The sequence below is a fragment of the Drosophila novamexicana genome, unplaced genomic scaffold, assembly GCF_003285875.2.
Source record: "Drosophila novamexicana strain 15010-1031.04,08,12 unplaced genomic scaffold, DnovRS2.1 tig00000770-arrow-pilon, whole genome shotgun sequence".
In the NCBI taxonomy this organism is placed as follows: domain Eukaryota; kingdom Metazoa; phylum Arthropoda; class Insecta; order Diptera; family Drosophilidae; genus Drosophila; species Drosophila novamexicana.
In genome coordinates, this window is record NW_020824821.1 from 1919994 (window position 1) to 1937141 (window position 17148).

The 17148-nt window shown below is 40.3% G+C and overlaps 3 protein-coding genes across 8 annotated transcripts in view; 2 read left to right on the forward strand and 1 right to left on the reverse strand.

Moving 5' to 3' along the window:
• LOC115763644 (afadin) overlaps positions 1-13765 on the reverse strand; it is a 47822-nt gene extending 34057 nt beyond the window's left edge. For all 6 annotated transcript variants that reach the window (XM_030706281.1, XM_030706280.1, XM_030706279.1 and 3 more), the window contains exon 1: positions 13357-13765. The gene's annotated coding sequence lies outside the window, so the exon portion shown is untranslated. The remainder of the gene's footprint in view (positions 1-13356) is intronic.
• A 407-nt stretch (positions 13766-14172) lies between these two features.
• On the forward strand, positions 14173-15929 carry LOC115763660 (RAB6A-GEF complex partner protein 2). Its single transcript, XM_030706332.1, has 5 exons — positions 14173-14524; positions 14578-14792; positions 14850-15121; positions 15172-15552; positions 15617-15929. Exons 1-5 carry the CDS (start codon positions 14379-14381, stop codon positions 15899-15901), a joined length of 1299 nt encoding a protein of 432 aa, XP_030562192.1. The 5' UTR covers positions 14173-14378; the 3' UTR covers positions 15902-15929.
• A 168-nt stretch (positions 15930-16097) lies between these two features.
• LOC115763665 (vacuolar protein sorting-associated protein 37B) lies at positions 16098-16973 on the forward strand. Its single transcript, XM_030706336.1, has one exon. The coding sequence runs from the start codon at positions 16207-16209 to the stop codon at positions 16876-16878; it is 672 nt and encodes a 223-aa protein (XP_030562196.1). The 5' UTR covers positions 16098-16206; the 3' UTR covers positions 16879-16973.
• The last annotated feature ends 175 nt before the right edge of the window (positions 16974-17148 follow it).

Sequence of the window (17148 nt, forward strand, 5' to 3'; positions counted from 1 at the left end):
TAGCTTTGTCGAGCTTTCTGACAAGTTTCTGTATGTTTTGGTATTTAGCTTGGCTTGGTTTTGGATTGCATTTCAATGCCCGTTGTTTGGCTAGTCACAAGTCGGTTGCTGAGCAGCTTTTGAGGGTTGTTTGGGGTTTGAAATATGTTGAGGATACGTTTATTTTGTTTGTTCTATGATTTTTGAAAATTCCTACACTATTTTCTCTTAAATTGTAGTGCAGTTGTTAAATATTTGAATTGCAATGCGAGGCTTCGCTTGAAAAGGTTCACTAATAAACCATCAACGGGAACGTTTTTTGAATTTGTTTGGATAATTTTACAACATTATTAAAAATACATAAAAGAGACACTTAACGAGCAGAGTCAACAATTATTGTTGTTTGTGCACTGGGCCCAAAGATTGCGCTTATTGATAAAGTTTGTAAGTAAGCCGGAAAACCGCAAAGCAACGCAACAGAAAAGAAACAGACAGGAAAAAAGCAAACGAGCGGAAAGAAGCAAAGAAAAACTGTCGCATGATAAATAGACAGACAGATAAATATATAAAATAAAAGTACCGCAACACAACACAAGACAAGAGACAAAGGCCTCGTTGCCAGAGGTGAATGTCCCTCTCTTTGGATTGGGCGCCAACTCGGTTTGGGCCAAGTCAGGAACAGTTCTTCCGCGCAGCTCTGGTTTACCTGCGCATAGCAAGTCACGATGCCAATATAAATATATTTATATATAATTATACTAAGAAAAATAAACTCATGCTTTTTGCTTTACTTTCTTTCTTTGTGAATTATAAACAAATTGAAATAACTATTGAACATTGCTGTTGAATTTGAGCTAGTGACCTCCCCTTTGTTAGTCCAACTTCCACCTAAGTCACGCATCTTCTCATTTTCCGTCCGAACAACATTTATGTGTGTTTGTGAATGTGGAAAACTGCACATTCCATAATCAGATAACTAATTGAATTAGTTGCCATTGAGTGGCGCCTAATTAGAAAACAATAATAAAAAAATAAAAAAAACAAAGACAGTAAGTCAAGTACAACAACAACAGCAAAGCGCATCTGCCATTCGTTCAATGACAGCGCGTAAAATGTGTCTCAATCAGCAGAGTCAAAGCTGGGCCAAGACAACATCTTTAGCCATGACACAAACCTTTACGCCCCTTCTCCTGCCCCTTCCCTGTTGTTACTCGTTTGCTTCTCTGCATTGTTTCGCTTTGATGTGTTTTTCTGTGGCTTCTTCTCTTTTGCCGGGTTCTAAAAACCAGCCTGTGACACTTTTGCACTCGGCCAACCAACAACAGTCAGCAGAAAAACTTAAGTACGCGTGCTCGACCAGCAGTTACTCTACGCAAAGATGGAGAGTTTGCAATAATAGATTAAAAGAGAAAAAAAATGGGAGAAAGTAAAAAAAAATGTTAAGAGAAGTGAGAAACAAGTCGAGAGATTGTTCAGATCCACACGAATATATCAAGCAAACAAAATGGTTTCTTCTTGTTCCTTTTGAGCGGCAAAACCGTCATGAGAATCGCAGAGAAATGCGACATTTGATATTTTCTGTTTATATGTGTAATTATTCTTCTATTTGACAAGGTTGAATTTGATGGCGCTTTTTTTGCAAATCGAATGAGACAGCTGGTAAGACTCTTTTTTGAAAGAGTATTAAAAAACACACAACACTTGGCTTTATAATCCAATTTAACAGGCGTCATTTGCCGGTCGACGTTTGTAAAAAATTGCTGGCGACATTTTTTATGAAAAGTGTATATATGGAAAAGATACATATATAGAGATATGTATGTATTTATGTATCTTTGAAAGTATCTTGTTTTCTTGTTATATGCGATTTAGCCAAGTGTAACTGTTGTTGGCTTAGCGATGCTTTTGTTGTTTCTCTGGACAAAATAAATATAAACACAACTCTTTTATTTTTTACCTTCGTATGTGAAAACAGAAAACTTAAAAACAACCGGCGAATGCGAACCGGCGTCAAATGGCATACCAAAGTGGTTGTTGACTCTTTTTTTTGTTATTGTTGTTGGTTTACCCTATACCCTATATCCACGGTAAACGGGTATGCTAGCTTTGTTGGAATATAACTGGCACACATTTGGTTGTCATGCTGAAGCACTGATAGTTTCAGAAAGTCTCTCAGTCTGGAGCTCAGGCAAAGGGTAGCTTCTAGTCAAGCACTTCCGGCTGCTCGCACTATTGTTTGCATTTGTTTTTGTTAACATACATGCCCAACGCTTTTTGCCATTACCTTTTTTGTAGCCCAGCCACCAAACACGGTTGAGCTTTTTAGTCAGACGCAAATATGAGTCAAGTTTTCTTTCCGTTTCTGTTGCTTAATTGGTTACTGGAATTGGGTTGAGAGCAACATTTTAATGAGTCCCAGCCCCAGCCCCAGTGTGTAGAACAATCATGAATCAACGGGGGCAAATGAAATGCGGCGGCGTAGTTGGATTTGAATTTAAATAGATGATTATGCCCAACAGGAAGGAGCATGCATGGTTTTTAACGATCATGGACTAATTCGTGCAGATCAGCCCCGTTTCGGATACAGAAACAAAAAAAATTAACTTTTTCGAGTAGTTCAATGAATTTGTAATTATCATTTGTCACGATCTGTCGTGATCACACCTTTAAAATTACATTAAAGTTTTCTACAGATAGTACATTAAAAAGAGGCCTATTAGAGAAAATATTCACGAAATGTGCGTGGTCGAAAAAATGCGGGTATAATTTGGACTTGAACTCGAGCAACTATACTTCGCTTGATTTCAAATAATTACATGAATTTTTATACAAAAAAGTTAAATATTATTTTGATTTTTATTTAGAAAACATTTGTACTCGAATTGAGTACAAAATTCTAGTATTTTCCCTAGTTGGAATTACACTATTCGACTATTATGACGGACATCATAATTATTGTCGTTTATTTCGGGAACTACAAACTTAACTAATTGCAACAAATTGAACCAACTTCTGGCCGTGCCACAGCCCAAAATCAACGTGATTATGCATGCCACAACATCAACATCATTTCGTCAGATGCCCCACCCCACACGGCCTGTTGCTCCTATGCATACTTAATTAGTTGCTTTCCCATAAGCTGAGAATATGCATAGAAAATGCCAAATACTCGTATATTATAGTACGCAGATGTGCCTGCCTACGGTATGAAAATCAAATAAGCAAAACACTAAAAAAAATAATAATTATTATATGCGCATGCAAAAATGCCCAGCGGTGTGAGAGAGATAGAGAGAGATGGAGAGAGCGAGAAAGGAAGAGCGAGCGAGATGGCAAATAATTTGCATATCAAGCATGGGACGCATTGCTCATACGCCGCATGGGCTTGTTTTTCTTATTTTTTTTTAATTTGCGTGCTACGAATTCCCAATAAAAATCAAAATATTTATTAATTCAGGCAAAAACAAAAACAAATGACATGAAATACATATATATAGGTGGGCAATACATAAACGGAAACCATTAATAAACTTTCACTTGTTTGTTTTTTTCCTCAAATTTTAAAGCCCAGTTTGTTTTTTCTAGCCTTATTTGGCCAACCAATTTTGGGCCAATGTTTGTTTATTTGATGTGTGCTTCATTCGTGGTTAACAGAGTCAACAGGTTATTGACTGATTGTGCTCACGGCTTTATCTATTTGCCATTATCTTTTGACTACGTCTCTTGATTGCCAGGCTTGTTTATATATTTATATATTTATATTTGTTTACAGGTTGCAATTAGAATGAAACTTGATTGTTATCTAATTTTAATTTTTCATTTAAAGCATAGATATACACATATATACATATATATATATATACATATGTAATATAACATGTGCTAATTTGTTGTCTTATCTGTTGAATTGGCATCAAAGTTTTCAGTTTTTGTGGTTTTCAGGCCAATGTTACGAGCGTGTTTGGAATTAGTGTGGCGTTTGATAAACAGTTGCCATTGTTGAGGTAGCTGCTATGCAACAGGTTTCTTCTTTAACCATACACGTGGTCATAACTCGAAACAAAGCTTCAATTCCCTTTTGAAAAAGATATTTTAAATACTCTCTTCAATGTGTGCTCTATAAAATTGCGCAATTCGCAGAAACGTGATGTCACAGCGAAACGCAACTGAATCGAAACAAATGTTCGCAATCTCTTATGCAACTTTCATGGCAATCACAATATTCATGCTCTTTTAACCAAATCATAAACAAAGTGAAATTTTTTGTTAACGGTTTTTTTAAAAGTGCGAACCTTAGTTGACATAAACTAAACAACTTGTGCTGGTCAAAAGCGTTCAACAGTCCGAGAAACAGCTCCAAAGCTGGCCTCAAGCGATGTTGTTGTTGCAATTAAACATTGTCGTTGTTGCTGCTGCAGTCTAATTAGGCCAGGAAGCAATCTAAGCGGTTAATAGCTTTGCCTGCACTTGGCAAAATGCGACGACACGCCACTTAAAATAATATGAAGGTATAGAGACTTTATAGTAGAGCCCCTAGCTATTAGAAGTCAACTTTGGGTGCATATTTAATGTGGGAAAATCATAAGGTTTGTTAACTGTCCGGAACCCGCTTTGTTGATTACCCGCCAGCCAGCAGACAGCAGCCAAATGGCCAGGCACTTATAACCTAATGGCAAAATATATCCACATGGATAGTGCCAGTATGAAAGCACAACTATTGCCCATATAACTCGGCGCACTTCTTGGAAATGCGCAACTTTCACTGCGCCAAACAACGCCCATAAAAAGACCCAAGGAGCAGACAGATTTAAACACAGCAAGTCGGCGATAAAACAGAGAAAGACAGACAGACAGACGGGCAGACAAACGGGCAGACAGACGGACAGACGGACGGGCAGTTAGACAATGCGACAATTGACAATCGGCAATAAAATTTCAATCAACGTGAAAATGTCAAACGCTTGAGAAAATGAAATAAAGACAAATAAACATTACGCAGAGGCGCAAGTGAAAATCAAGTGAAAACCAGAAAGAACAATTATCTGCGTAAAGCCGAAGTCTAAATACCCTGGCCCACACATATAACCCGGATGTGCTGGCATACATTAAAGAAATTTAACACATGCTGCAACTCGTGAAAGAAATTGTGAGATAAAGTAATTCAATTTAGACTGCAACAAAATTACGAACCATCAAATAGCTATCCGACTGAGAGGCTAGATAAACAATTCGCGATACCCTTTGTAAGGGAATATTATTTGAGAAGCTATAGACATGTTATACAATTGGCCTGCGATTAATGCATTTGTGCATCTGTGCAAAAATGTTTGATCATATCAAATAGAGGAGTTTTTGAGCTGTGCATTTGATTTGCATTTTGTCAGTTGGTTAGCCCCATGTGAATCATAATGAATATGGGCATACATATCAAATCGCAACCGGTTAGCTGGCCACCCAGGAGGAAGGCGGGGGAACGTGCCACGCTTGGCTGCGGCATCTGTGAATGCCTCAGAAATGTGGCATGTTTAATTCATATGCAACCGGCCTGTTCATTGCGCAGTCGCAACTGTCAACTGTGCACATTGGCCAATAGATAAAAGTCTCCACACGGACAACTCGGAAAACATTTAATAGCTGGCAAGATTTTTGTGCTTAATTATGTTTTACATCAATTAACATTTAATTTATTATTGTTGCGGCAGCTGCAAACTTGGGTCAAGGTTTTATTTTTAATGCCGGCCCCCCTTCACTTTCCGTCGATCCTCGACCTCTGCTGTAGCTTTCGCTTTCACGCAATCCGTTAGGCCCATAGGCAGAGGCCAGTGTGGTAGAACAATTGCCACTTTACTTAAAATCCAGTGTTGTAAAAGCTTAACATTTTAGATTGTTGAAAATTGTAATGATATCTTTCTCGTCAATTGACTGTACCTGCTTCAAGTATTATAATATTGTCTCGGAATGTGTCACGCATAGAAGAAGACATATCCGAACCCATAAAGTATATATATATTCGTGATCAATATCAACAGTCGAGTCGATATAGCCATGTCCGTCTGTCTGTTTCCATGCGAACTAGTCTCTCAGTTTTAAAGCTATCTTTATTAAGCTTTGGCTGGATCGGACTATTATATCAGATAGTTGCCATAAGAACAATAGGCCGAAAAGTAGGTTGTTGTTTGAAAAACTTCTTTGTTTATTAATGATATTTGCAAAATCCTATCAACATCGGACTACTAATTCATATTGCTTCCATAGGAATTATCGGTCGAAAACTAAATTATATGAACAACTTTTTTGTTTTCCAAGTTATCTTACAATTTTGCAAAATCTTATTTACATCGGACCACTATATGATATACTTGCCATAGGAACGATTGGTCGCAAATGAGGTCAATAAATGAAAAACCTTTTTTTTTTCAATATATCATACTCGGCATTAACTATTTTCCCTGTGCTTCTTAGATACGAGCTAAGTGTCATGAAAAGCTTCGATCGGAAAGGGTATTAAATCTTCGGTGTGCGCTGCTTTCTTGATTTGAGTGCTTATTTTCTCTACACAGTTAGTGATTTTTAACATTTTAAATACTATTCTTTTCATCAAACCTTATGTAGATGATAATGTAATCAAAAGTAAATCTTAAGTTTTTGACCAAACTTTCTACAAAATGATGTAATTTGGGTGTGCAACTCGTAGCAGCAGCAGCAGCAGCTGTTGCTGTTGCAATGTTGTTGACCCACAAAATACGGCAAACAGATCAAATCTTTGTAATTACGTGTAAAATAGTCTGTGCAGATGAGCAACAGCAGCCGACGAGATGCCAAGCGTGAAAATTGCAGCTGTTACAAACGGGATTTAAGGCCAAATAGGTAACAACAACAACAACAACGAGAAGACGTGCAAACATCTCGTACAAACAACATTTTGTAGAGCCCAAGCCAAAAAGCAAATAGCCAGAGGTAATCAGCTGGCGCGCCCGCCGCAACGACAAACAGATCAACGAAATAATTAGTCGAAAGACGGCACTCGAGAAGAACTCAAAAAGAAAAGAAGTTGATAATAAAGATACATTTGCAGACAGACAGACAGACAGACGCACATTAAGAGTACATTATGCATGCATTTGACTGCTGAGAGAAACAAACTCAAACAGAAAGACGGACAGACGGGCGGACGGACGGAGGGACGAAAAGACTCTCCTATTCAGAGAGCGATTCATATTATCATTTGCAGATAAATGGAGAATTCTGTGAAGATTGACGAACATACCAAATTTCGGCATTACAGCTCAAGTGCTCACTGAGATATTATAGAGATGAATACTACATTATTTTAGATTAATAAATTGTAATACAATCACCAACTCTTATGGACTGTTACGCCTGGAGATACCAATACAATGAAACACGAGACGGCACGCCGAACATTTAATACCCTTGCAGACCGAACCTTTTCAAAATACTTTGCCCGTTCTAAGAAGCCCAAGAATAATAGTCAATGACGAGTTCTGATATCTTGAAAAATAAAAAATTCTTTCGACCGATCGTTCCAGCTATATGATATAGTGATCCGATCCAGCCGGCTGTGACATATGTGCAACAGAAAGAGAGACTAGTTCGCATAGAAACAGACGAGAATATCGACACGACTCTTGATACAGATCAAGAATATATATAATTTATGGGGTCGAAGATGTCTCCTTCTATGCGTTACATATTTCAAGACAAAATTATAATACCCCCTGCCAGGGTATAACAAGGAATGTTGGCCTGGTAACTGTCAACTTGCTGTTAACGTTAGGGGTGGAAATGTTCGCTCCACACAAAATCGAGCCGAGCTGCCAGAGGCCAGGTACAAAAAACCGAACGTACCGGCAAAATCAAGATCATCAAGAGGCAGGTAGCTAGGCGCAGGCCACAAAAATGAGCGCACCTTAAACGTGAGCCGAAGGGAGATAGAGATAGAGCGAAAGAGAGAGAGGGAGATACAAAGGTAAGCAGGATCGGTGCACTGGCGCAGAACGTGGTTGTTGGGAAAACAGTTTTTCAGTTTTTTGAATAATACCAATTGACAATTCGAGGGCAACATTCCAGAACTGAATTTATCAAATAAAAGTACAGTCAGTCAAGACGCTCAAATAGCGCACTCTGTTGCATAGTGTAATCCCCTCTTATTCTTCTTCTTGGCCATTGTCGCACCTTTTGTCGCACTGCTATCCATCAATCAATGCATACATCTATAAATCAATCATGAGCCAATCGCATGTCGAAAGATGAGCATGAAAAGTCAGCGAATCGCTTGTAAGCAAATGTTTCGATTATAATTTCTAAGTGCCAGACACGCCCTGCCCAAGCCCCCGCCCCTTCCTTTTTCTGTTACTGTCCAAAAAGAAAATATGCCTATTTTTCTTAGACTTTTCCATTAGGTGAGCTGTGAGCTGACGTCTAATGAGCTTCAGTTTTAAATAAAATTATATATGCGAATCTGTATGATTACTACACTGAGAAATATTTATTTGAACTTTTTCCTTTTGACTTCCATAAGCCAGAAACGAATCTTTCTTCTATTCAAGGGTGCACTGTACTGCATTTTGACCTTTTTCTTTCATTCATAAGGGAAAAATATTAGAGGAATTTCCATTCTTGAAGGTAATTTAAAGATATTCATGCCATTAATCGCAGTTATGTACGCAGAGAGCTCCGTTCCGCAAATGGAGTCAGATGGAACTGGGAGCTCTTTGGTATTTCGTGTAGGCTTGTTTTTGTTGTTATTGTAGTTGTTGTCGTCGTCGTTGGGTAATGCGAGCCTTGTGTCTGTTTGAGGAATGTGCGGGAAGAGACTCGACCCCAGGGCCGGATAGCCAGTGGGAACTGGGAATGAATTTCATGAATTGACTGGGCAGTCAGTCGGATGAGGGCGTTGTTGGTGCAATTGCGGTGTTCCTCTTCTCCCCCCTCTAACCCACCCGCTCTTGTTGGCATTGGTTGCTTGGTCAACAACTTTCTCACACGACAAGACGAGTCGAGTCGAGTCGCAACGAATCAAAACGAAACTAGAGGAGACGAAACGGGGCACACGATGAAGTATATCTTTGAAAATGCATGAAACCGCACACGAAATGCAAATAAAGTGGAACAATATGTGTACTACATTCACACATGGGCATATATGTATACATTTATATGTGTTCTTACTGAACAGGCAGAAGGAGAAGAAGAAGAGAAGCTACAATAACAATGACATTGGCTGAATATTTATGTATGTACATACATGTATGTACATACTTATGTATGTATGTATGTATGTCCATACATATGTATGCATGTATGTGCATATGTTTGCATGCATACAAGCACACATGCATACACACATATACAAACATGCATACATATATATATATACAGACATGCACACAAACATACATGTATGCATGTATATATTTATGTATGGAAAAATACATACATGCATGCATATATATGCGTGTATGTATAAATGTATATGATGTATTAATGATTGCATTTATGTATGTATGTAGACTCCGGACATGTATTCATACATGCACGCATGCATGCATATTTGAATATCAACAAAACAAACATGCGTACATGTATGTTCAAACAGGCACACATATATATGCAAACTTAAAACTTCGCCCAAAAAATGGATTTGTCGAAAAGTGTGCAACAGCCTTCAACAAAATTTGAACAAATATCTTTGCAAATAAATATGAGGCCGATCGGATGGCGGACAGAAAAGTTGCACATAATCGTTTTTCCGATTTTTCAACACATGCGAGTGGAATTTCCCGAAACCCTATCTTAACATGTACCTTCATCACATAAGGTAAGGTTAGTGAACATTTTAGCTTCACCAATCACCAATCCGTCAGTCAGTCAGTCAGGACAAAACTGTTTTATATATACAGAAGATATATGTACATATGTATATAATACACAGATCGGGACTCGGACAATAGCTCACGTTGCCGCCAGCTCATGGACAAACATTCAGCTCAAAATCATGGTCAGACGGTAGACAATAAAAAAAAACAGGTTAGCTGTTGGCGCATTTGATTTGCGAAACGGGTTTCGCTCCCGGCTTCGAGGGCGGTCCACGGCCTGCGGCTAGGCGTGGCACTGACCGCACTAAATCAACGAAAATGTCTAATACATTCGGATTGCTCCTTTTCCCTTTTTTTTTTTATTTTATTTTGGTTTTGGTTTGCTAAAAACTCTTCATTTGCATTTCAATTTCAGGTTTAAGGCCCAAATCGAATATTCCGTTTTAATAGAGCAAGCATTTTAATATAATTACATATAGAAGCCTGCTTTGATCGGACCAAGTGTTTTTCACTACCTTTAACATTAGCTTTCCACCCATTCACTGGACTCAGCAAAGTAAGATGAAACAGGTCTGACAAAGCTCGTTACAAATTGCTTGTTTAATTTCATTAATTATTCACAATATATTTTTCCATGCTTTTAACAGTATTCAATTTACATATTTACATATGTATTAACCTCCTCCCCCTTCGTTTACAAACGCGTTTATCTAAACACGGCAAACGTACGTTTTCTTTGAATTTTTGTTGCTTAAAAAATATGGTTTTCGATTTCGCACGAATTGGACGCAATTAGAAATTCCGCGTTGTTTATAGAACGGCAAAAGGCAGCAGCGGCAGCAGCTGCGCCACCAAAAAGCTCGAATTTCCAGCTAAGGCGCAAGCATAATAAACTATAATTTGTGCATAACAATAAGCCGACAACGATACCGATTCCGATGCCAAATCCAATTCCGATACCGAAAACGATGCCAAAACGAAAGCAAAAGTAAACAAAGCACGGCATGCATATGCCAAAAATAAAAATTGTGCAGAGACTCCACTCCGATTACGAATTGCGAAATAGGCACAAAAAAGGAGATTGCGAAAAGTGGAGGCTGGAAGGGTTTACCGTTGTGGTGAGTATCGGCTTCCCAAAGCTGAGCTAGAAATACGCTCTAATTATTCCCCATTCCATTCCGCATTCCCCACTCTGTGCTATTTTTAGAATTCTTCGATTGCAATGCTGTAAAGTAATTATGACAACACATACATACGAATATTCACACGCATAGGTATGTCTGTATGTGTGTGTCACAGATTGTTGCAATAACTGCGGCACATTAGAAAGTGCGCCCTCAATATACGTACACACACACACACACACACACACATTCAACTAACATTTTTTTGTATTATCAATGGGCAAATATTTGATACGAGTCTACGCTATGTCGTAATTAGATTAGCTGGCACCTGTAACTACACACACACACACACACACACACACACACACACACACGCGTGTGCCAGTTTCTCTCTGCTTCTGCCTGTTTGGGCGTTTTCTTCTTCTTCTTTTCGATCGTTTGGCCTATATTTGACGCATTTTTGTTTTGCTTTTGCGTTTATTTGGTTTGACGCTTTTTTTTCTTTAAATTATTTGGGTTTTATTTACCTTTCTTCCTATCACCTGCTCTAAATGCAATTGCATTGTGCGTATTTTCGTTGTTATCGCTGTTGTTTTTGTTAATACTTATGTATTTTTTATGGGCCATTACATATTTGGCTTATCTTTCGCCTTTTTGGGACACGAACCACTCTTGTGTCGCATTATTGATAAGGCCAAGATTACAAAAAGCGAACCTAAAGTCTAGATATGACAAATATACGCCACATTGAATGAACGAGCTTTTAATTAAAGTTTTTCTCATTCCAAAAGTCGAGCTAAGGCTGGGCCTTTTTCCAGCCAAAGCCCAGCTAAGCCGAACGACTGTGAGTCATGCGGCGAGCCAAAGTACAAAGTTCAGTTTGCAGCGCGCAAAAAAGCAAAGCAAAGCATAAAAACCCAAGGCGCCAAAACGTACATAGCTGTAATTTAGCGTCAAATACATACATATACATTAACCAAGACAGCAGCAAAACAAACTTGCACAAAAAAAAAATAAACAAAGAATAAAAACCATGCTGCCTGCAAAACAAAAATTAAGCCCCCTACATAACTCTATGCCAGTGTTGCCGTTTTTTTTTTTTTTTTTGCTGTCAAATATGGCTTGTTCGAAAATGCAATTGCGAAAGAAATTTGAAAGAAACGTAAAGTTGATATCTATTCGGAGCCCAATCAATTTTCAGCGTTTTTTATCACAACAGAATCTCAGCTTCTCTCCCTTTTCCTTTCCCTAGAGCTAGCTATTTTTCTGATGCTCAAAAGTTGGCATCACTGCTCCCACACACACACTCACTCACACACACATACATACATACATTGGTGACTGCAATTGTTTTGTTGCAGGCGGTGGGCAAGACAACAATACAAACAGTACAATGACCGAGAGCAGTAGCTAAAAAAGCAACTCGGCCATGCAAAAAAAGGTAGTCTGCATAACACCCACCGCAGCGTGGAAAACGTAGTAGAATTGAGTAGCATGTAAAAGCTACTCTATGCCAAGTGTGTTTGTGTGTGTATGTGTACTTATTTATAAACCTGTTGTCAAAGAAAATAGCAACAGCAACAAGAATAACAACATGTTGCTGTTCGCTGTTGTTGGGCTGCACTAAAAATTCCGATCTTCCAGTCGTCGGCGTCGGCGTCGTCAACGTCGTCGTCGCGCCGGCGCTCGGCTCCAATGGAGTGAGTCCCCGCCATAAAGTGCTCGCGAGCGCGGCGGCTGCGCTCAAATAATAAAACAGGTATAACTGTTTGCATGGGTATGCGTGAGGGACTGCGTGCGTGTGAGTGAGTGGAGACTTTAAGAGCTGGGAGCCACAGCAAGCAACATCTTCAACGAAACGGCAGATCAAAATGTACGCTGTGATAACCGTACGAAGGTGAACAGCAAAAAGTAAAGCAGCAAAACACAGTAAAGGCGAGACAACAACATTGAATGTCGACGCACCCTTTTCTTATTGTTTTGTTGCTGTTGTTGTTGTTGCTTATGAAGATTTTAAAGCGCAAAACCACATCCGAATTAACGTAGCTTCTTTTACCTATGCAGATGGAAGCAATAACAATAACAGCAACAACAACGAGCAAAAGAGCGTTACAAAAAGAATGTAGAGTATAGCGGGTGGCGTCCGTCGCTCTCCACAACTAAAAAAAAAATAAAACAAAACGGAACAAAGTATGTAGGCAAAATGCCGACGGCGTTGGAATGCGTTGCTACTGTGTTGTTGTTGTTACTGCATTTTGTTGTCGTTGTTGCTGTTGCTGTTGTTGTTGCTAAGCCGGACATTGCAATTGTTGTTTGTTCTCCAACAAGAGATGCATTTATTGCTCTTCCGCTCAATTGACAATAATTACTAGCATCTAAACTGGAAATGACACAAATAATTTATGGCTTACCTTTTGTCACGTTTCGCCGCTCTATTTAAATCCAAAAATGAACACGTCCAGTATAATCCCAGCATAAATGAACACTTTTTACAATTTTTCACCATTGACACTAAAAAATTAACAGCAAATTTATTGCCACGCTTAATTAAATTAACGCAGCACTTAAATCATTTTTAACTTTGCTGCTGCACATTTTGACGCACAGATCGCGCAGATCGAAGGCCAAACCAAAGAATGGCTATAAAAAAGCAACTTATATAAAAACTGAAACACTCCGATTTGTACAAGAAATTATTTTGATTTACGCATTCGCACAACACTTTACACTTGTTGCGTTGTTGATGTTGCAATTTACTTTTTTCTTGGAAATTCAACGAATTTGTCAAACGAACAAAGCGCGAACCACGCGCGTAACACGTTTGAAAGCGACGACGTCTGAATTGGTACTCAAAGGGGACGGCAAAACGAAACGCAATGCAAGCGGGGCGAATTACAACACAAAATGAAACGACAAAGAGTTATCGATAGTATTGAATAGCTCAACTGTTGCTCGCTGTTGAGAATAGTCTAGCAAATGTTAATGTTGCGCCAAACAATTTACACAAATTGAAGACAAATCTTTATCGATTTTCGACGCATATAAACCGTTCAGCAGAGAGAAGTAAGGTTGTTTTTAGGGTGAGAAGCCAGTATTTGGATATATAAAAACAAAATTTAACAATTGCGTACGTTAACGTACGCAGCAATATCTATCGATATTTAAGGTGAACTAATCGCAGCAAACGATAGTCGATAGTGCAGACTATAAAATGTATCGATGAAACACAAAAACACAAACTGATTTAATTACAAGGAATTAAAGAAATAATTAAAATACGTAGTTTAAAAAAATTACAAGAACTCTAGATGTCAAAGACTGATTTTCAGCTGATTTTAACTGCATGCTTTCCCATTACCCATAACAAACAAGGCAATTAGTTCTTGTTTTTCGATTTGGAGTAAACAAAAAAATAATAATAAATAATGCCAAAATGATTGAAATTCAAGCAAAATTGGTGCGTGCAGACTCTGCAATTTATGCCACGGGCGAGTGCGTCGAGTGTTTAATTGAATTCACGCACAAGCTCTTTGCCGAGGAACAGCAAAAGACGACAGATCGAAACGCCAACGCCGCAAGGTAAGAAAATCGGTTTTACAAATTAATAAAAATAACTTTGATTATGCGCACAGTGTGGAGAACCTGGCCTGGGCCTCGGTCCAGCTGCATTGCTATCGAAAGACCAGCTATAGCACGCCCGCGGGCGACAAGACGGCGGAGCTGGCCGAGCTCATTGGACGCACTGCGCTGGATGCCGTCACCCAGACGCCCGGCGAGGTCATTGTGGCCACCAAGCCGAAGATTCTGTTTTGCGATCTCAAGCTGCTGCCTGGCGAGACCAAGATGTGTGGGTGTCGACCAAGCACGGGTCTTGTGTTCCCTTTAATTCAGATTTCTTTTGCAGATTTCTTCAACGAGTTTGTGCCGCGGGATGGGCCGCCCACGTATCGTGGCCACGACATACGCTACTTTTACAAAATCACCATTGCCACGCAGCGTGTGAAGTCCAAGGTGCAAACGCTGACCGTGCCGATCCGTGTGCTGCCGATACCGTTGATAGCGCGACCGGACGAGCTGCCGGTTACGGTGGAGACTAACGAGGAGCTGGCGCCAACCAATCCGTTTCTGGAGAAGCGCGAGATAAGCGAATTGGAAATATCCTGGCATCACCTGAAGGTGTGTATCAACAATAAATCCTACTAAATAAATCAACGATTCGTTTGCAGAATGTGACCGCACGGCGTGCTCCCAAGTTCTATCGGATTTCGAACAAGCGCGGCTTTGTTGGACGCTTCTGCCTGTTCAAGCCCGCGTACAAGCTGGGCGAGGACATTGTGGGAAGCCTGGATTTTGGCAATTGCCAGGTGCGTTGCGTGCAGTTCTCTGTGAAGCTGCAACAACAGGAGCTGCCCATACGCCCGCAGCTGGAGCCAATGCAGGCACACGCCTGCGATGATGCTTCCTCGCTGAATTCCTTCGATATGGCCAGCATAGCCAGTGGCATTGCTGTGGATAATATGCACAAGTCGGAGACCTCGGGCAGTGCGCGCAACAAGGATGAGCCCACGCCCACGGGCAAGCTGAGCACTATTTCCACGTCCCATCAGGTCTGTGGCCAGCTGAATCTCTGTTTATCTCCTAATCCTTTATCATATTTGGCACACTTTCCAGGTCTGCTATGCGACGCTGCAGACTCAGGTAGTTGTGCCCATTCCTCTGCATGTGACGCCTACATTTCGCACGGATCTGGTGGATGTTAAGTGGCGTCTGCATTTTGAATTTGTCACCAGCACCCTGATGGACTTTGGCACACCGAATCCTGCGTCCGGCGAGCTCAAGGCGCCCGCCGAGCTGCCAGTCGAGACAATGGTGTGGAACTTGCCTGTTACAATTTACGCGGCGAATCCGCTGCAGATATATGCGCCGAATCAAACATATAATCTCTTGATTAAGTAATTACATAAATATACATTGTTGCTGTAAATAGTTTGTACTTGTATGAGTTAAATTCGATTCAAATTGGCGCGCTACGCATTGTTGATATTTCAAACACGGGGTGGCAATACTAAACGGCTCGCCTTGCCAGACTATCAAATATGGTGCTGTTAATAGCAGTTCAGCATATATTGGTGTTATTCTCACTGTTAGAAAACAGTGTTGTGTGACTGCGAACGTATAAAAACAATTTTTCAACAAAAACTAAACATATAGATAAAAACTAAAAGTCCGAGCTGGGCAACCTCAGAAAAGGAAACGCCATCATGTACCAGGAATATCTAAATCAATTGCAATCGTCACTCTTTCCGATGAACTCGGACCAACTGAAAGAGCTGCTCAACAACGATGACAAACTGGACGAAAAGGTGGACGAAGTTCTCGAATCGCTGAAAACACAAAAAGTCCGCTTCTTCGAGGAGAATCGCAACAGAGCCGAAAAGAACATTGAGAAGGAGCCAAAAATCATTGAGCTGCGCGGCAAGTTGGCCGAACTATCGGAGGAGGGACGCACCAGCTGCGCTGCTGTCCAGGAATTGCTGTCACAAATCAAGGAGAAAACTGGAGGCGTCAGCCAGGAGACCGCGTTGGCTCTGCTCCAGACAGCCGCCTCCGAGAGCGAGGAGAAAACAGAAGAGATTGTGAAAAAGTTTACCGACAACGAGCTCAACGTGGAAACATTTCTCGATGAGTTCCTGACCAGTCGACGCACAATGCATCTGCGCAAGCTGAAGGCCGAGAAAATGCAGGAGCTGATCCGCAAACAGACGGCTCCGCAGCGTCACAGCACGGGCGGCGGGGGAATGCCCGCCTATGGCAACCTGCCTGGCACTGGCGGCGGCTTCTATCCCAATCCACACATGGCCGGTGCAGCCAATGTGCCCTATCCAATGATGGGTCCCATGATGCCCATGCCGCCGCCGCCAAGACCCTACTGAGAGTTAAATGTAGTTCTAATTAAGCCCGATTCGGAGACGCTGCCGAAGCTGCCATCACAACGAGAATGACTCATCCGAGTGCTTTGTTTACATATTGCGTGTTTTATATACAAACAAATGAAATATTACGGAATTTGAATTAAATTGGCAATAAATGCAGGCTTTTCGAGTTAAAAATCTTGGGTTTATTGTTTAAAATGTTTCAATATTGCATTTTAAGTACATTTGCAGCTTCACAATTCTCTGGCTGTGGTTTATGTTTCATATATT

What these genes read in the sequence shown, in the direction of transcription:
- LOC115763665 (XM_030706336.1), top strand. Translation starts at nt 16,207, where the DNA reads ATGTACCAGGAATATCTAAATCAATTGCAATCGTCACTCTTTCCGATG.
- LOC115763660 (XM_030706332.1), top strand. Translation starts at nt 14,379, where the DNA reads ATGATTGAAATTCAAGCAAAATTGGTGCGTGCAGACTCTGCAATTTAT. An exon ending in GCCTGGCGAGACCAAGATGT is followed by an intron (nt 14,793 to 14,849) that starts GTGGGTGTCGAC and finishes TTTCTTTTGCAG; the next exon opens with ATTTCTTCAACGAGTTTGTG. An exon ending in CTATTTCCACGTCCCATCAG is followed by an intron (nt 15,553 to 15,616) that starts GTCTGTGGCCAG and finishes CACACTTTCCAG; the next exon opens with GTCTGCTATGCGACGCTGCA.